A 20583-nucleotide genomic window follows, 5' to 3' on the forward strand; every position below is an offset into this window, starting at 1 on the left:
ATGTGATGTGGCTCTTTTTTTATCTACAAAAATGTCAATGTGTTCTCATCGTTACTGCTACATCAATCAATCCATCAATCAATTCATGAAACATTATGCATGGAATAAATAATCAATATGAACTTCCACACAATCATTCAGTTACTAATTCCAAAACTCAAAACTCAATTCCAAAACTCAATAATATTCAAAAACCCCACGGTGAATCTTGGGGAAAGACAGAGTGAATAAAAAAAGAAGCTACCACAGGCAGATAATGCAGTAGCACAAATGAGGGTCAAGGGCCTTGGTATGCGTATAAATAAAATAAAAAAACAATCAAAATGTGTTCCAGGAAATGCACTCTGGCTCTGATCCGAGAACAGGATGTCTTGAGTGGCTTGGTCAACAGGTCCAGTGGGATTCTCTCTCTAGAGAAAGAAGATCCCCCTCCAAAATACAGATTAAGACCGATTCCATTCCTTCAAAGAGGACACTACTGCTTGGAATGTACATATTTGAAAAATTATTAGTCCATAATTGTTACGCCCTAGGAAGAATTTGATTTCTGTGTGGAGTTTGTCTTCTCTGATGTCCACTGCAATGCACAGACCTCTTTAAAGTGTTACACAACCCAGTGGTGGTGAGTTAACATGGAAATTATGTAATCCATTGCCCACAGGGGTCTGATGATACAGCACTCATTGATAATAGATGGCTCTCAGAGGTACATACTCCAGGACAAAGGCAAAATGGTCAGATTTCTGAGGACTGAAAAAAAAAAACAGTTTATGTCCCATTGCCTTGATATTTTATAATACGAATGCATGAATGAGATTAATATAGTTTTGTAGTTGAAGGAGCCTCAACAGCTCCACTGTGTGGTTAACTGCAAAATGAACATGTGAACAATGGACATGAGTTAATTGAGGATGCTTAATTAATATTTTATTTTCCAATTCAGTTAATAAACCATTAAATTAACTGACATTTAAAAATGCTACATAGTAAAACACTTTGACTTGCACTGATTCAAGTGATGACTTAAAAAGTGATTGAATAAAATATACAAGTAAAACATAAAATGGAGAATGTTTTTAAAATGATTGTGTGTAAATATTCATGATAAAAGCCTCTCCCTGTCAAAATGTGAATAATCCAATTGTCTGTCATATTCCATAGGAATTCAAGTTGCATCCAGTGTGTTCAATTCACTAGTCAATTGCATAACATTCCATGATGCATTTAGGATCCATGGAATTCAAAGTTTCAGGTCCAAGTCATAATCCTCATTGATAACAGATGGTCTGTAGCATGGTGGTTGAATTTAGCATGTCAATTCCCTTAAATCGGTATTCAGAGTCAGGTAGATGTGCTGCACATCAGAGAACAGCTACTGATGAATAGTGTCAGGGTCCATGATGGAGCTCCCCAGGGGGTCTTGGACAATGGGTTCCCCCTCCACAGACTTCACACTGGCCTGCTCCGTACACTGGGCCACCTCCTCCTCCCCATCCACCTTCCAACCAGAGGTGTCCTCCATGGCAATAGAGGTCTCATTCTTGACAACTTCACATTCAAAAGGAAACAAATATTAGAGATGAAAATCCACAGGCAAGGAATATAATTATGACCTGACGGAGAACCTTTCAGGGTTGAAATGTTGTCTGTTAATCTGTGAATTCAAGTGTTGGAGCATTTGAGTGTGCATTTGATAAGGCCCTACTTTCATTAGAATTAGTGACACTCTTCATCACCAAAACATGTAGAGGATAACAAAGATCCAATGACCAAATTAAAACAGGTGTTTGTAACTAACTCACCTGGTGTGATCTGTGTGGGTGTTTCTGTGCCATAGTAAAAACTGTTCTCTTTCTCTGGAGATTTCTTCAAATTCTCCATCTAGAACAAGAACATATTCAGTGATTACTTCACATGAGAATTACGTTGCAAGTGCAATTGCCAATATTCTACACAAAGACTATCGTAGCTAACCTCAGTGCAGATAGATCCAGTGAGTCGACTTGAAATGCGTCCTTTATCACCACTTTTGCAGGTACTGTGGGGACAAAAGGTGACAAGAATTAGAAATGGTACTACAATTCAATGGTTATGTTGACTTGTGAACATAATGATCCCCATATTAAAGCATGATGCCAATGCATATCAAGATGATCCTACCTGCCGTTATGGGGCAACGATGCCTCACAGTTGATAGAAGTCTCTATCGGAGGATGATTCTAGAAAACAAAATCAAATCAACACTGTTTGCATGTAACATTTGGGGTAAAGCACAGTAATAATTGTCAGGTGACTTTAAGGCGAGGGTCTGACCTGTCCTGTGTTGCAATAGCCGGTTGAAGACTGGGGAATCCCTGCTTCCACATCTTGGATGCTTGCTTCTTTCTGACGCTGTTTTATTATGTAGTCGTACGTGGACAGATTGTTTGACACTGCACAGAACAGGAGGAAAAACACCCAGGAAAGTTCATTGGGATCAATGGACAGATACATACAGCACCATGTCAGTCTATCCGGTATGTTTATCTTTGTATTTAAATTGTTGCTATAGAACTTTCCTTTATGAGAATAACAAAATAACTCTTATCTAATCTAGTCTTAACAAAGTAACAGGTACTGCATGTGAATGGTTTGTAGCTCACAGAGAAATAAGTGGAATCCCAGCAGGTGGCCCAGCAGCAGCAGACAGGTGAGAGCCAGCATGACCGTGATGAAGGCCAGCACCAGGAGGCCAGCCGAGCTTGTCTCTATAGGCCCCAGTGGCAAGAAGACCAGCCATGTCCCATTACTCAGCACACCTACACAAACAAAGATCAGGGAAAAGACAACACACACAACACAGGAGCCTCCTCAGCACTGACTAAATACTTATAGGATCATTCTCACAACACCAGACACCAGTAATTGGTCCAAATCCCCATTCTGAAGCACCTTTAATTAAACTAGTCGACACCTACTGTCAAACTGTGGTGCAGTACGTAGGCTTGCAGGGTCCAAGTAGCTCTGAATGAAGATGAACAAGATAACCAAGAGAAGCAGGGAAATGGCCAACGTAGCAGATAGCAAAGTCGTAAAAAAGTACCTGAGGGCCAGATGGAAAAATATTTGGCATCAGTTTACATGTAAAAGAATGAAGATCAAAAATATTTCCTCAAATTCTTTGTAGTCAATAAGGGCTCAAATGAGCAAACCTTCCAAGCTTCCTCTTACCAGTAGTTCCTTCCACCCACACACGTGTTGAGCCATTTGCAGTGGTGATCGAAGTCTTCAACACACTTGTTGCAAACGCCACAGTGTTTCACTTTTGGGCCCCTAGAGCAAGATGGAGAAATAGCATGCCCTTTAGTCAATGCAACAGCTCAGTAATATATGCTGTTGGAGGAAACTTCAGCGGTATACATACACGTTGATGTCACACAGGTAACAATGTAGGTTGTGTATGACATGTGGTTGCTTCTTCTTGTCAAAGAAAGGCAGGGGGTTGGAGTAGTCCTTTTTAGCACGGACGTTGGCGTGTGCTGGATCTATGGATACTGCAGCAATGTGTGTGACAAGGTGCACAATAAAGGCAATACCAGTCACCTTGCACAGAGGGAAGTCAAGGGACAAACAGAGAAAATATTGAAAATCTCATGTAACGCGAGTTAGAATAACCACAACTTGACCGATAAAACATAGAAGCTTATCAGAAAAAACAAAGAGGACATTTAGGAGAGTCATTGCTGTACACAAAAGCCTCTCTATGTAGGGAGTAGTGTCAAGGCTGAATAAATCAACTCTTTATATTGCTACCATCAACCTACTAGCCTACTGTATAAAGAGGAGTGCTGACATCATATAGGCCTACTGTAGCATTCAACTCGATACAAAAGAACAGTGATGATGTCTGTGATGGAAAGATGAGCGATTGAAACAAGAGAAGCGCATCTGCCACCATGACATACTATCATTATCCACTGCAAGCCTTAAACAGTGATGATAAAACATTCTGTACAGTTTACCAGTCTTAATATACCCATTAGACAGACATTCAAAAAGGAATTGAAATGACCCGAAATTAATTGAAATGAACACTAGCAGCAGGACATTAGAGAATACACCTTAATGCACCCGTTAGAGCAAGGGTCCCTGTGTGAAGGATACAGAGTAGACAGCATGGCTCCATGGCGATGGCAGAAGTGGGATGTAGATACCAAAGCCCACTATGGCCATGTAGCTGTATACTATCCAGCCAACAATCTGGAACGTGTGAGGGGGACAGTGCCAGCCATTCACCCTTGAGAGCGTAGAGGGGGTCACCAATTCATTTCTGCTGTTGCCGCGTGCAGGGGCCGTACGCCTCAGCCCCCGCCCAAAGCAGTTCATCTGGAACACACATACAGTACAGGGGATGAGCACAGCAACAGAAAGTGAATGGGATCTTTTGTGACAAATCCTCAACAACATCCATATATAATACTACACTCATCCTTATACTGTGGAACATTTGCCAGGGAAATGAGTTGAGTAAGAGCATGACAACATCGTCACCATCCCCCACAGTTAGCTGTACCATATCAGCAGCAGCAGTTCCTGTATTGTCCAATGTGGTGAGGTTTTAAGTCATAGCCGTGGTCATAATATCTGTCCTGGAAATGTTTGGTTCAGATTAAATTAACTTCCTTGTTCCCTGGTTGTATCAGGTTAAAGCAGTTAGGCTACACACGGAGGATATTGCTTAAAGCAGCCAGTCTCAGCATTTTGGCCTTACCCAATCAACATTGCAGAGATCCACAGGAGTGCAAAGAAAGGTTGTACACTTTTTCTATGGCCTGATAAAACTACTAAAATTCTTTGTTTCTCATTCATAAACAATGCAATATTATAAGCCCTTGGCCATACAACTATTTTCAGGAAACAAAACAAGTGTCTTTTCTGTCTTTTAAAGATTGTCTTTCCATCATTAATGTCTAAATATGGTAAATAGCAAGAGCCTATGGTCCCAAAACTGTATTTGGATTATAAATTATTTTCTCACATGCAGCTTTGGGTCAGGCACTTGCCACATAAATGAGAAACTAATGAGAACAGTTTATCCCTTATTGCTGATTTCAACACGTACCATCACAATCTGAAATCACCTATGAAGACTGAGGCCCCATGTCTCCCGAGGAGTTAATGGACACTCTTTTCACTTGCTGTCTGATAGTTCGTATTCAAATAACAGATCTACCTCTGACACCAGTGAGAGTAGTAGTCTTGTGTGGTGAATCAATGCATTATGGTAGAAATGTGTGATGCACCCCAGGAAAACGTGTGTCTCCTCTATGATGTCATAAACACCAGTGTTTCAATCATTTTAGCCTCATGACTGAGAACAACTGATTATCGTCGTCATCATCAATCAGACAGTCGTGCGCGCGCCTTGTTTGCTCCTGAGGTAAATGACAGGCGTGACATTCGGTTGCTTAGCAAATGCAGTAATAAATCCCAGGCTACTTGCGCTGATGGTTTCGCCTCGTCCACGGTTTTGCCTAACAAATAACGTAGCCATAGCTCCCACATAGTGGCAACAAAAATCGAGACATGAAAACGCAAGACTTCATGTTTTACAATATTGCTTATGCGGAAAATAGCATTCTATAGCTCATTGCATTTTGGTAACACTGATGCGATATTCCATTTATTTTGCAGAACCTGTCAAATTGTCAACGATGCAAACCAACATAACCAAAATCTAAACATTTTTTAAACATTCAGTACATCTGACACTGTTGAAAACACATCAATATATGATTTCACGCATTGCAAAAAAAGTAATGTCTGTTCAAGTTTACAGCAGTAAAGTTTCAATTCATTTTAATTACTTACATTGGTCATTGAATGACGTACATCTTCCTGCTATGAAACACACCGATGGAAAAAAATTCTCAGACGAAAATGTCGTTTCTTGATTGTCCGTTATTGTTTCATCTCCTTGACCAGCTAGGCAGGTGACATCTATCAACCATAGTCAATTATGAGAAAGGTCCAGAACTCACTTTATTCTCTCAACCACCCAAAGTAAAACGTCTCGTGCTATATGCAAAAGCGCACTTAATAAACCGGTCAAGCTAAAAATCAAGAGTATCAATTCCCATATACCAAATCGTGCCTATCCGCACATAAAAGCATAGGTCCTTAGCACAGGTGTCTGATAAGTTACTGAAGTTATCTCGCTATGGAAACTGGCCTTGGAAAAACGCGCATGCCCAGTGGCTTCCGACCGCAGGTTATCAGTGGGTTTCGTGCCCGCACAAAAAAGTTTGGGCTGTCTAACACAAGCAGAGAGCTTACATAAAACGTACAGGCCTTCCCTACATTGCCATATTGCATCCAACTAGAATCACTATTACAGATTACACTACTTATACTGCTCATATACTGCACTACCTGTATATATTGTTCACACTGCACTTTTCTGCTTTTTTGCACTTCTGGTTAGACGCTAACTGCATTTCGTTGTCTCTGTACTTGTACTCTGCACAATGACAATAAAGTTGAATCTAATCTAATCTAATCCGCTATACAGCCACCACAGAATAAACAGAACTAAAAATAGATAGGCATTATTGTGCATGTGAAATGTACTTCTGTTTTCTGAACAGACCTTCACACATTCACATCATCAGACAAATGTACCACTGTGTTGTGAAGATAATGATGAGGACCCAGTCCTATCCAAGACTTTGCTTTCATCCTTTTTAACTTAAGCTACCATAAACTAGTTGCCATATAGGCTCCTAATAGTACAGGGAATAGACCATATTGACCTTTTATATCCTATGTTTGTTCCATTTGCCCTATTGTGACCTTTATATTACTTGGTGGGTATACAATTAAACAGACATACAAACAAACAGTAAAAAAATAATAATAATACAATCAGCATGACAAACAGCCTTTAGGAGTGGGTGGTTTACAAGGGGGAATGTTGACAGCCTACTCTTTCTGTTATTCTGAGCTTGATCTGTAGACGTATACTATTACCTTCTGAACCCTTCATACAGTACACAAGGGTGGAGTTCTTGAAGCACCACTGTAAATTGTATAATTCCTTTTGTAAATTATACCAAACAGTCATAAATAAAGAATACAAAAAAACTGGTAGCACGATTCAGTATAAAAAACACAATATGTGATGACTGTTTATTCTCAAAAGTGTTGCGCACATACAAACAATCTGTACAATCATGATACATTTAAACAACATGTCTGAGGTTCTCATTATCCCCAGTGTGTTCGAGCAGCGAACTATACAACAAAGAATCAGTGTGGTTTACACTCAAATGTCGTATCACAGCATGTATGGATCAGCTGTTGGCTGTAGAACCTGGCTCTGGAGACTGCAGGAACTCATAGGGGTCATGAACCATCTCAGACTGGTCACCAACACCCAAATGTGAAGGACTCCCTGTCGAGGTCAACAAAAAAATAAGACATTTGATGAGGGAATGTTCATCTCATTGATAAGAACTAACAAAGGATATGAACAATGAATAAACCTTCTTTCAAATGCTTCTTTCAACTGACTTGGGTTTGAGAGTTGCAGGACTCCTAACAAACAGTGATAACTGTTGCAGAGAGAGTTGTCCTGGTTAAATTGAATATAACAAATAAATGAACTCGACTGTTACCCAGGTGGTGCTGGTCTCTGTCTGAGGTGTTGGAGAGGGATGACAGGTTGGAGGACGGCCTGGAGCCAACCCTGTCCACCTGCGCATCCTGGAACTCCTGCAGCAGCTTGGCCGCCTCGTCAAACTGCTGCTGGCCCTCCTCAAGTTCCGGCTCTTTCTTCACTGCTTTACCTAAGGGATAGAGAGGAGAGACAGTATTATGACGATGATGATCATACTGCTGATGATGATGATGATGATAATGTAGGGGGTTGATAGTCAAAACAACAGCAATGCAGTGGGATTCTCACCTAATGTGTTCAGCATGGACATATCCAGAGACATGTCAGAGTAATTCTTCATTGACATGAAGTCCAGCACTGAACTGTTCTCGCCCAGACCACTCCCATCCCCCACCTGGTCAAATGAATACAACTTCAGTAGGGCCAAAACCATGTGGATCATAACAACAGAGACTTGGTTTGGTTATAACATTAGGTTATAACCATCACATGAACCACTGTGAATGTGTTTAATGAGCAGCAGTAAAAACACATACCTGCATATCACAAATGTTGGTCTTGGTTTCGTCAGGTTTTAGTGACATGTTTCTTTTCTGAAACAGATCATAAACCATTATGCATTAATATGCATAATGTTCACACTATAGTACACATCTTATACAAGTAGTGATGAAGTGCAGGAAATAATCTTAAAATACACCTCCTCCTCCAGAGAGTAGGAGTATTAAATAGGAGGCAAACTATGCTATTGTGAGATAAATTACATTGCATGTGAAACTGAGGTACCAACCTGTCGGATCTGGAAGATAGATTTGGAGTGGTCTCCAGCAGTCATCTTATCCAGCAGCCCATCCACCAGATGTTTGGTGACATTCCCACAACCCTTCACAAACTCCTGTATACTGAGAGAGAAAGAGAACAAATTATTAGAACAAAACTCCTGAGATGTGAAAAATCATTTCAGCGTCTGTGAGCCAGAACTTCTGGTTCATATGGTTTAGCTTTTCCTACAGGACACTTCGATAGCCAGATGTGCTGCAATTATATGTGTGCTATCAACTAACCTGAGAGCACATTGCACCCCTGTCTCATCACCATAGGCTGAGTATAGCACGTCCATCTCATCAGGGAGCAGATCTGGATAGATGGAGTTGTTCTGAAGGGTCTGGGTGTTGTAGGCACTGCTCAGGAATGTCACTAAGTAGAGGAAGAGGTGGATGCCATTACGGAAAAATATTCAGCTAACACAACAAAGGGAAAAGAAAACAGTACCTACAAGCATAGGAGGTTGATAGGGTTCTGAATAATAGGAAATCACTTCAGGTTTTTACATTATCTGCACATATATCAGAAAACATATGTTGGTGTCGTGAGGATATATTTCACTTATCAACAATCCCACACTTTATGACATACCCTTATGTCTCCTGTCATCTTTGAAACCTAAAGTTGTTAATCCAGGTAGGAGCTTATTTGACAGGGAACTCAAATCCACAGGATGGGTCTCTTCCTCTGTAAGACACACATGTACTCCATGTTAGGTTAGAGAACATTTTTTTATTCAAAATGATCTGATATGTATATTTATACAGGTTATATGGGTTTTCCATTGACTTACTTGTAGCTATTTAATGTGATTAATCATGCAACCATGTTGAATGTAAAAAGAAGAGAAAGTAAACCTTCAGCCTCTGGATCAAGCTGATTAACAACGGTGTACAACAAAGAGCCATCTGTCTCTTTCTTCAGGTAGCCCATCTGAAAGCACAGGGGGGAAAAGCATGAATTCATCTAATTATATGCTGAACTCCCTAAGAGTTAATTATACATAGACCTGCCCATTTCTATCACTACCAAGACATTTCACTCAAAGCCAATGTGACAAACATAATTGGAAAAACACATTGGATGATAACCTTTGGATGTACGCTAAAAAATGTACCTTGGAGTTGGGCATGTAGCGGCTTATCCTGTCTCGTGCTTCGTCAGCAGCATGCTCCACTAAGGCCAGGACATGCTCCTCCGCTGTGCTGTCAGTCAGGCTGCAGGCATTCCCCTCCGGCTCGTACAGGTAACTAAAACCAGAGAAGCACGCCGTTACTATGGAGATTACTGCCTTTACATAGCAGTTGTCCCGGCATAGGCACACTGTTGTGACTGGTCAGAGACAGTCCTTTAGAGGCCTTGTTGATCACATCCTGACTCGTATCAGCTAACAGAATGTATTGGACAAGCACCAGACACTACTTGAGACATTTGCCACACCTGATCTCTTCCTTCATGTCTTTGACAGGCTGTTTTTTTGACTTCTTAGCAGACTCCACAGGGATGGGGATGACCTCCGGTATGGGCTCCTCAGCTGCCACATCCTCGTCCCCCAAAATGGCCGCCTGCTGAGAGAAATCCATGTCCTGCATGAAAGACATGCTGCGCTTCAGAGCTAAAAGCCTCTCCTGCAAACAGAGCAGAGATAACAGAGCCACAGGGCAACGCTTTACTCCTTCTGCATAACTCGCTGGAGAGTGATATGGTAGGCGATGGGATGGGATGGTGGTGAGTCCATGATGATGGAGATGATGATTAGGGGATACTTAAAGAAGAAAAGAAAATTAAGTGACAGATCTGCCCTTGATGTGCTTTGTTATTTGAAAGTTTAACTGCCCAATTTTTCCCATTTTACTCCGCTCAAGATACATTATGCCAAATTTACAACAGTGTTACTTCAAGTTAATTCAAGTGTGATTCATGGATTTTATGTACGATCACTCAAGGGCAAATCTGTGCACAAAACCAGAGGATGTAAGGAATTGCCACCTGGCCAGGGTCAGAGAATGGCAAATCAAAGAGAGTCCACGAGCAAAAAGCATCTGTAAAAAGAATGAATGAGTTCAATGGATGGGTTATGACCAACATGCAAGTCACACATTGAAGATGAGATTGACTCAGTTCTTGCATTAGACAATCATTACTTTGCTCATCATTTTGAAGCCTGTGTGGAGCAGTTTCTTAGCAGCCTTGTAGTAGACAGTCTCTGGTCGATTATACACCATGGCGTTGTCACACATCAGTTTGAAGTCCGCCTGCAAGAGAAAAAGAAAAACGCTTTACAATCAGTGGATTGATACTTACTACTGTAAGTAGCCTCCATTGAAAACACTATCAACTCTTGTAAATCTGCAAATAAAATACAGATTAATTTTCACTGAGAACCCTAAACATTCTATGTGCTACTAACATTCTAATCACATCATCATCATCATACCATAGCCTCACCTTGAACTCTGTAATGGTTTTATATTCATTCATTTCAATCTTGTCCTTGATGCTACTGAAGTCCATGGGGTGTTTGATGATCATGGAGTAGCCAGGAGCAATAGCATCCGTCACTGGAAAGGAGAAGAACCCATGGGCATCCTTCCTGTAATGACAAGTATGACACCACTGATGTGACCACAGGACTGACATACAGCTACAGAGATGACTGTATGTGCCTGTCAGTATTCCATTCTCACCTCTGAAGCTGGCGCAGAAAGTGTTCTAGGAGCTGCTGCCGAGGGGTGCACTCACTCTCTGTGTAAAACAAACGACACAGTTACAGTGGTGCAAAAACACACACTTAGCAGGACAATGTACAGGTTATCCTCTTTTGATCTTAGATCACTGAGTTTTTTTTATACATTTTTATTTTATCCAAGACATATTTTACAGTCCAACATGGAGTTTTACAGGATCCCTTCAACCGTTTATCTGGAATAATCACATGTTTAATAACTAATAATAACACATAGTAGTACAGAATAAAGAACAACTGAAGAACAATAAAGAACATCTGCACCACTACAGGAGTTCTCTTACCCTGTGCTGTCCTACATGCTCGGACAGGCCTGTCTCCTTGTTGCTCCACCTCCACCTTTATACTGGGGTGGAATTCATCCAACTCAGACTCCATCTCAAATCTGTCTCTCTTCCTCTTCTTCTCCTCCAGCTGCTGAAACACATCCACAATGTGAGTGCACTGGTGAAATGATCATCATGAAACTGCCGGAGACTGTCCCAATGTGTTCTCTTTATCATGGTCATCAAGAAATGTCCTCACCTCAATACCAATACCAATATTTTTTGGCAGCATGAAAGGCTCTACTGCCACACCACTGGGAGCAGCAGTGGCTGTCGCTGTGGCGGCCTGCTCTGCTTCATTCTGCTCCCTTTCTCGCTTCTTCCTCTTCTCCTCCTGAGAGAGAATGTAAATAGGGAATTAAATCATATACAGTGCCTCCTGTGTGCTTCTTATGCAACCTTTGACCTCCTTATCCTCACCTTCCGCCGTCTTCTCTCCTCATCATCTACATGTTTGTCTTTGTCCTTTTCAGACTTTTTCTTCTTTTTCTTCTTTTTGTCTTTGTGGCGTTCTCGTTCGTGGTCTGATCTATCATCGTAGTAACTGGAGTCATGACCAGAGCCTGAGAGTTCTGTGACCTCACTTCCACCCACTTTCAGCACTAGCTTCAGTGGCTTTTCATGGGGCTTGTCCTCATAGCCTGAAAACAGAAACCACACTTAACCAGTGGTCTGGACACACTGAGGCACAGACAGAAATACAGGGGCTTATGAATCAAAAGCTATATGTGAGGGTATATAGGTATTAGAGCATGACTGAATAGGACTGGGCAAAAAAGTGATGACACAAGTTGAGCATCATCATCATCATCATCATCATCATAAAAGGCAAAGACATGTACATTTTTAAGGCATGTTATTGCCACAGATGATTTTATTAGTTACAGCTCGAATGACTCTTCTTAGCTAGAGGGGCTCGCAGTTTATGGCAGCAGGCAACAGAGGTTGCGGGTAACAGTCCCGTCTACTGTTGGTGGTTGATCCAGACATATCTCAGTAATAGGCTAGCATACCTAGCTAACTAGTAAAAAGCAACAAAGGCTTTCAAGAATTTTCTTTGCACGCTTACCATCAACTGTTCTCCACTCCGGCTTGTGCTTTTTGTGTTTCTTCCCCATGTTTTTGAGTTTACAATATGCGACGACGTTTATTGTAATATTGACATCTGAATCATTGTTCCAATAAAAATCGTTTTGAACCAATGGACGGAACGGAAATACTTTTTTCCACAACAATGCATTTACTTCCGGGTGAAGAAAACTGCGCGCTAGATTCAATTGACAGACCTGCTGTATTTGTTGACAGCTACCCAGCCACATTAACCTCGGGTAAGTTATTTGATGTACTGTTTGTAGTCAAACGTCTTGAACTATGTCTTCAACACAAAATCGCGTTCTATAGCAAACATATGTACCGTTAAAATTCGCATTGATTGATAACGTTACATTATTAGACCAGATCAGAAAGTAGCTACGGCAAGCTACAAGGCTAAATAACAGTTGGAAAACATGTTACACTTTGCCTGCGTAACACCTTAGGCTACAGTCGGCGACAGCACTCTGAGGTTACTTTACACAAAGTATATTTTTGTGGCATCATCAACTTAATCATGTCAACATTTGTAAAGGTATGGAGGGTGACAGAATGGAGGTAGGGGGTCTAAAGCAAAACCCCAACGACATAAACATCAATGTGGAGGTACATGTCAAATCTCAGAGGTACGGTGCACCTTGTTTTATTGACATCTCTTGAAATGGTATAACACTGCACATAATGGACCTGTGTTATAACCAGAGTGGCAGTGTTTTTCAGTGAATCACGATCAATTGAAGTGATAATCCAGTGCTTTCCTCTCTAATAGTGCTAACATTGCTCTTTCTCTTTTTCTTTTTTTTACACTGACTGCAGTACTGCAAAGAGATCTGATGTACAGATGCATGTTATGGGTTTGCTGAACCGCCATAGCATGGTTTTCGGGGATTACAAATGGAAAGAGTTTGATGAAGACTTCCTTATCAAACATGTGGAATCAGTGGCCATAGTGGATGCAGAGAGAATGGTAAAATAGCTAACACTATTAATTACTTTTGCTGTCTAGGTTTAATGGCACTATTGAAGTAATGTGATGTCAATGTTAATTTCTTTGCTTTTTTATGGTGTTATAACGCAAATTAATAATACTGTCTTGTTTTCTTATTTGAAACAGTATAGTTAATTAGTTACCCAATTGTCCATCAGAGATAATCTCCCTAGGCTTGTACACAGACAGATATTTGAATTCTTTTATTATTCTTATCCAGCCTCTTGATCTGAAGAGCTGCAATATCTCAATCCACATCTTCATCCTGAATGACGATGGCCCCAGCACACTCAACCTGGAGGAGGACGAGGAGCTGTCTGCAGCCAATCATTGGCTCTTACCAGCAGGTGGGCTGCAGTTGCACTGACACCTTCATTAGGGAGAAGGATCCTCTACTCTCACTCTCTGTGTTTCCTCTAGAACTGGTTGGGCTACAACATGCATGTTGTCCCATTCCTTTGTCTGATTTCGTTTTTGCAGTTTGCATTAAATTTAGGTTGTGATCATTATTTTCACATGGGTTTCGAAGTGTCTATAGTAGACCATTCCCACTGTGGTATGATCATACTTATTGATATCTCAGTACGTGCTAATTAACCTGTGTTTGTTTTTTAGCTGAATTTCATGGCATTTGGGAGAGTCTGGTGTATGATAGTGGGGTCAAATCACAAGTAAGAAATATACTTATATGAATGTACTCAATAATAAGATGCATACTGATCCATAGAATTTCAATGTCATACAGTACATTCGCCAGTATCCCAGTACATATGACAATACGCTTTGAACTTGAACTTAAGTGGTGTTATAGATGCCAGTGAAATTATTTATACTCCAGCCTAAACTTGAAATTGTTGTTTTCTTCCTTTCCCTAGCTATTGGATTATGTCTCAACGACAATTTTTTTCTCAGACAAAAATGTAGACAGCAACCTGATATCTTGGAACCGTGTTGTGCTGCTTCATGGTAATGAAAACAAAACAAAATCTTAGGAATCTGATATGCATATCAAGCCTCGACAAATGGATGTGTCAGACATGATATGTGATAGCTCTAGAAAGCAATATAGTTTGACACCATTCAGAGATGATGCATCTAATCCATATTTGTGCCCACATGAAGGACCCCCAGGCACAGGAAAGACGTCTTTGTGTAAAGCTCTGGCCCAGAAGCTGTCAATCAGACTATCAAAAAGGTAAGAGAGAGATGTCACTCAGAGGAAATGGTTTTGGCAGTGTGAGGTTGTAGAGCCTTATAAGGTGATAGTGTCTCTCCCTTCCGCTTCATTCTATTCTGTTTGTTTTCTCCTGCAGGTACTCTTATGGGCAGTTTGTTGAGATTAACAGCCACAGCTTGTTCTCCAAGTGGTTCTCAGAGGTACAGCTGGCTCTTTCTGTTTGTCTTTACTTTTTTTGTCTTTATTATTTCTATCTGAGGTTTCATTTCTATTTTACTTTAAACAGTCATGCCTCTTTGTTACAGAGTGGTAAACTCGTCACTAAGATGTTCCAGAAGATCCAGCAACTGATAGATGACAAGGAAGCTCTTGTGTTTGTTTTGATCGATGAGGTATATTTTTTATACCATCTGATGTGTTTTTGTTGAACTGTCTGGTTGCGTCGATGTGTGTGACTATTTTTTCTGCGGTGGCCAGGTGGAGAGTCTGACGGCAGCGAGGAACGCCTCTCAGGCCGGAACAGAACCCTCTGACGCCATCCGAGTGGTAAACTCTGTGCTCACACAACTGGACCAGATAAAACGGTCAGCCAGCCATTAATGGAAACTATTACTGTGTTTAATCACAAATTAGGTCTCAGAACCAGTGGCAGTAATGTAGACACAGACCATAATGCCATTCATAAGTCACTAAATTGACTTCATATCATATCATCACTTGTTAAAAATCAAAGATTTCATCTTCTGTCCTCAAGTTGGATTGATTCTTGGTTTGTTCATTCAGGCATCCAAATGTGGTGATCCTCACTACCTCCAACGTAACGGAGAAGATTGACTTGGCGTTTGTAGACCGAGCTGATATTAAGCAGTATATCGGCCCTCCGTCTGTGGAGGGCATCTTCAACATCTACCTGTCTTGCCTGGAGGAGCTCATGAAGGTAAATAGCTTTTAGTTTAATGTGGTGCTTGCTTGCTTCTGAAGATGATTTCTCTGAAAGACACAACTAACGTACTGCTGATGTCCAGTGCCAGATTATCTACCCCCGGCAGCAGCTGCTCACCATGTTTGAGCTGGAGACCATGGGGTTCGTGAAGAGCAACGTGTCAGAGCTCAGTCTGGTCCTCAGGGGAATCGCCATGTGAGTACTGGCCTCTGACCTCTCATCAGACCCTCCAAACTCCTCTCATCCCATAGAGAGAGGCTCACCCAGGGAATGATAATGGATCCAGCATCTGCTGACAACGTAGTGGAATATAAACACAGTATAATGTAACAATGCTTTGTTTCTTGCCTTTGGTTATTGACACAGAAAGAGCAAAGGCCTTAGTGGAAGAGCCCTGAGGAAACTGCCCTTTCTGGCCCATGCACTTGTTGTCAAGGTATGTTTTCTACATTTTCATGAAGAATTCAGAAAGACACAGGAAGACATTTTTCTAAATGATGAATCTTTTCTGTTTGTAGACCCCAATAGTGAGTCTGGAGAGGTTCCTGGAGGCCATGGACCAAGCGGTGGACAAACAGATTGAGGAGAATGCTAACCTGGTCAACTGTTTGTGATTACACCATTACTCTGGCCCAGCCCTGCCCAGCAGTTGAATGAAACGGTTGTAGAGCCTTAACCCTACTGTATCTGCAGGCATTCCATATATATTTAATTCATGGTTTAGTAATATAATATTCAATATATTATTTTGCTGACCATTCAAAGCTGGCTACACCAATGTGTTTTCAAAATGTTCCTCACAGGCTATGAAAATAAAACCATTTAAGCACTTGACAATGTTCAGGACTTTTAGCCCTCATCCAGGCTATGTATTGGAAGGACTTCCTTAAACTGGTGTTAATATTCCCTAACATCACAATTAACACCAAATGAGCAAATGACCAACACTGAGTAGCAACAGTATTAGTCTTGAAATGCAGTCATATTTTGATGACTAAGGCTTTAATTTTATAACCTATATATGTTTACACCGCATGTATTAATCCTCTAGTTTACTCTTTTTAAAACTGTAATGCTTTACACCAATATCTCAATGCCAGTGGAACCTGGTTCATGGTAATTTTCTGTTGTCATCGATCTACCATTTAAAAAAAATGAGCTCTTATTGGTTTCTATGTTAGTGTTGAAATGTGTTTGAGCATGCCATTTCCTTTGTGTTTGATGTATTATAAGAAATGGAGATAACTTATTTCTAGTGATGTAAATGTGTCCAAATGCAATGTTCTAAAATAGGAGAAGATAAATGGAAATGTACAATTCTGATTTGATTGAAAAATTCATGGTGGACTTTTTTTTTTTTTTTTTTTCAGAGATTTGCCATGCACTGTATCTTGAGACCAACACATTTATTTTCAAACTCAGGATTTGCATGTATTTTTTAATATCTGTAAATAAAACATTGGATTAAAATGTCTTAGACTCCTTTCGTCACTAAGGTAAATGTCATATTTTATATGACTACTTTTGGTGCATATGACCACTTGGTGGTGCAAGGATGCAAATGTATATACAGTAGTTTTCCCTCATTCAAATCCAAACCCTATAATTAAATAGGTATCATGTTCACTGTACCTTATGTATAATTATAATTTATTTATTAATAGCGGTCATCTTTTTCTTTTTTTGCAGTCTTTTTTGTTCTGTTTTCAGCAGCAATACAAAAAATAAGAATTTAAAGTGAACTGGCCTCGACATGGAAAACAATTCTGCCTTGTAGATGAATATGACCTAACAAAACACCTCCTTTACTGCACTCATTGAAAAAAAAGAGAAACAACTTGATGAATGAAGACAAATGCAGTCTTGATAAGTTCAGATCTCAGATAGTGTGGTGTGCGTCTCATGGCTAGACCAGTCTTTCCATTTTCTATACTGTATGTGCATGGGTTAGGGTTAGGGTTTGCATTCTGCGAATTCTGTCCTGGTTTGCATGTCAGCTGCAGGGCTCAGACAATGAGGGCTTTGTTTGTTATTGGCCAACAGTCTTTGACTCCACTTCAAAGGCTGATCCGGTAAGCTGTTCCAAAAATGTTACAGGAAAGTAAACACTGTTGAGTCATTTTTTTTCAATACCATTTAATTTCTCAACCACACAATCATATCCATGAAGTAAAGATTTTTAGATATTGAAAGGTCTGAACTTGTCAGAACTTTCATGAGTGACCATACATTCAAGTGTCCCCTGAGGAGAGAGAAAACAAGTAATTGAGTAGATCATAACTGAAGACTTCTTAAAAGGTGACCTGCTACAACGATCAATGTGTTGTCTCACAGTGGTCTAGTAGAGAACAAACCCTCACCAAGAGACATATTTGCTATTTTGTTGAACCATTGGAAGAATGGTTGTAGGATCTCTGTATGCACCTCACCACATGTCCTGTATGCTAACCTCATCCCCAGGCTATTGCACAGAAGTGTCTGGGAATGAAACTCCCTGTATGCACACATAGTACACCAGTAGGGCTCATGCACATCCTACATTCTGACATGCCTGTCCTCAAATGTGAAAAGTTGACCAGCTGGGAGGGACATTCAATTTACTGTCATGTCAGTAAACACAGACACAGTAAACAGGACATACTTTAATATGGTGATTATGCTACATGGCCTTTCATGTACCAAGTCAACGTTACTGCCTCTTTGAGCACTTTCAGACACCAACAGCAGATTTAGGTCAACTATGTCAACTACGACTATATTGAACATCCCAAATTGCCATACAGTAGGGTATAATTGACATAAGGCTGTCATTAACTCGAAAGCTCTCCTTCATAATTACATTTTCTTTCATGCATTAGTACTAAAATGCACTAGCAACAACCTTTTTGACTCAGTGATAATTACATTTATAAGCGTTTGTCAGTGCACTCCTTCATGTAAGATGAATCATTCAGAGTGGATAAACACCTGCAAAGTGTGTTGGTTCTCCTTTCCTCTCATTTGATTAACGATTAAAAAGTCGTAAGAGGTAGAGAGCGGGAGGGGTGTGGAGCAGAAATGGGCATGATAAATAAAACCATAATTGCACTGTCTGGAGGCCCTTTTCTCTTGACTGTAGTCTGTCCAAAAATCAGGCAGCTGTTTAAGTGCAATCAAGACAGAGAGAAAAAAAAGTCAAAAGCCTTATTGTTACAGTGTTTTATCACTGTTCTAACCGGTTAGAAACTGCCAGAAAACTCCAAACAAAACAAACAGTGTGATGTTTATCCTCCCAACCGTTGTTCAGGTACATGGCTGAAAGCAATGGAATATCAGTCCAACTGCCAATAGTAATTCACTAAGGGAGGGATAGATGTGTGGACATGTTGAATGGAAACTGGACAGTTGACATTTGAGGTCTGTTAGGATTTATTTTTCTAACAAATCCTTTTGTTGACAATGCCAGATAATTACAAAATTGCTTTACACTTGTGACTCTTCGAGCATTTTTTTTTGCACAGCATATATTAAACTGACATGGGGTTTGTTTTACACTACCATGGCTTTTGTCTTTAAGATTAAATGGAACCTCTATATCTATATCTGTCTTAGATTTCATTCCGACTTTAAAAGTCCAGATAAAATTATCTATCTGGCTGACCAAATCCTCAATAATGAACCACATCCTCTGTAAGAATTCTTAATAGGAATCTGTATTGCATGTAAACTGTCAGAGCAGCTGTTTCATCCTCTCCTTTTCATCTACATGGCAGGCCTTTATAATACGCTTGGTTTCTCATCTCGGTGAAACATACTGATTTGAGAAGACAACTGACACTACCTCTGTCGCCATTTTAGAAATCTCCTGTCAGGGATTTTGTATAAACAGTTGTTGTTTCAGTAAGTGTAAGTGTACCATGGTTTCATGCTCCATATGTTTGTCATCCATTTAAACAGCCTGTTAGATGTGAACTATGAGTGGGAGAGAGGATAGATGGAGAATAGAGGAGAGAGATACCTTCTAAAGAGACAGGCAGCCTGAGAGCCTGGCTGAATAGAGGAATGGTGATAATTAGGCGCAGCAACTAGGATCAAAGAGAGCTGCCATCAATGAGCTATGCAAATGTCTGCTCATCCTGTCAACCCGAGAGAGTGATCTGAGAGAGAGAGCCTCCCTGTGTCAGGCAGTGTGTGTGTGTGTGTGTGTGTGTGTGTGTGTGTGTGTGTGTGTGTGTGTGTGTGTGTGTGTGTGAGAGAGAGAGAGAGCGAGAGAGAGAGACCCCCACTGCTTCACACACAGCTCTCTGCCTGGGCATCTGCCCACTTGAGGGCAGCAAGTGAGGATAGATTGGGAGTCGGACCACTGTACAGTTTACACCAATAGTCAAGATGGGACACCATTGTTACTTCAACTTGGGGGTGGAGATGTGTTTGATGACTCCAACTGGTTAGATCAGCATTGGAGCCAATTCCTTTATGGGTATAATTAGGAAATGTCAACAAGTCAAAGAAACATGTCATCAGTGAAGCTAGTCTTTCCATTGTCTTGACTTTGATGTCAGCTTTTTATTTTCAATCCTAGTTTAGTTTCCCCGCTATGTATTTCAGTTTCATTTATTTGGATTGGAAGATGAATATCACTAGGAATTTTGTTATGTAAGACTGTTTGAGTATGTCATTGAGTGTGTGTGTGTGTGTGTGTGTGTGTGTGTGTGTGTGTGTGTGAGAGAACGTGTGTGTGTGACAGATAGATATAACAACACCCTACCCTTTGATGAAATAAGGATGTGCATAAATTTAAGAATAAGAGGCATGCCATTGCTATAGACCTACCCGCACATGTCTATATC

The 20583-nt window shown here is 40.5% G+C and overlaps 3 protein-coding genes across 6 annotated transcripts; 1 reads left to right on the top strand and 2 right to left on the bottom strand.

Moving 5' to 3' along the window:
* Window positions 1–1118: 1118 nt before the first annotated feature.
* zdhhc11 (zDHHC palmitoyltransferase 11) lies at window positions 1119–6009 on the bottom strand. The gene is made up of 11 exons (XM_083678406.1): window positions 5851–6009; window positions 4144–4365; window positions 3404–3582; window positions 3211–3312; window positions 2958–3082; window positions 2643–2798; window positions 2314–2432; window positions 2161–2219; window positions 1975–2038; window positions 1803–1881; window positions 1119–1548 (listed from the first exon to the last, which is right to left on the bottom strand). Exons 1-11 carry the CDS (start codon window positions 5857–5859, stop codon window positions 1373–1375), a joined length of 1290 nt encoding a protein of 429 aa, XP_083534532.1. The 5' UTR covers window positions 5860–6009; the 3' UTR covers window positions 1119–1372.
* Window positions 6010–7149: 1140 nt separating this feature from the next.
* On the bottom strand, window positions 7150–12746 carry brd9 (bromodomain containing 9). Of its 4 annotated transcripts, none has more exons than XM_083678463.1 (17): window positions 12624–12746; window positions 11975–12195; window positions 11754–11888; window positions 11513–11642; window positions 11170–11227; window positions 10931–11075; window positions 10627–10737; window positions 9923–10110; window positions 9600–9732; window positions 9340–9415; window positions 9074–9169; window positions 8722–8854; window positions 8448–8559; window positions 8194–8250; window positions 7946–8051; window positions 7656–7826; window positions 7150–7432 (listed from the first exon to the last, which is right to left on the bottom strand). In XM_083678463.1, the coding sequence occupies exons 1-17, from the start codon at window positions 12670–12672 to the stop codon at window positions 7332–7334; spliced, it is 2022 nt and encodes a 673-aa protein (XP_083534589.1). In that variant the 5' UTR covers window positions 12673–12746; the 3' UTR covers window positions 7150–7331. The 4 variants fall into 4 exon arrangements, with proteins under 4 accessions (XP_083534589.1, XP_083534591.1, XP_083534590.1 ...); XM_083678465.1 differs by having other exon boundaries at window positions 9923–10047; window positions 11513–11645; XM_083678464.1 differs by having other exon boundaries at window positions 9923–10050; window positions 11513–11645.
* A 97-nt stretch (window positions 12747–12843) lies between these two features.
* trip13 (thyroid hormone receptor interactor 13) lies at window positions 12844–17150 on the top strand. The gene is made up of 14 exons (XM_083678673.1): window positions 12844–12882; window positions 13182–13272; window positions 13463–13613; window positions 13855–13981; window positions 14250–14305; window positions 14510–14600; window positions 14757–14829; window positions 14948–15011; window positions 15117–15203; window positions 15289–15395; window positions 15595–15748; window positions 15837–15949; window positions 16121–16190; window positions 16273–17150. The coding sequence occupies exons 2-14, from the start codon at window positions 13184–13186 to the stop codon at window positions 16366–16368; spliced, it is 1278 nt and encodes a 425-aa protein (XP_083534799.1). The 5' UTR covers window positions 12844–12882; window positions 13182–13183; the 3' UTR covers window positions 16369–17150.
* The last annotated feature ends 3433 nt before the right edge of the window (window positions 17151–20583 follow it).

Source organism: Argentina silus (genome assembly GCF_951799395.1).
Source record: "Argentina silus genome assembly, chromosome: 10".
Classification (NCBI taxonomy): domain Eukaryota; kingdom Metazoa; phylum Chordata; class Actinopteri; order Argentiniformes; family Argentinidae; genus Argentina; species Argentina silus.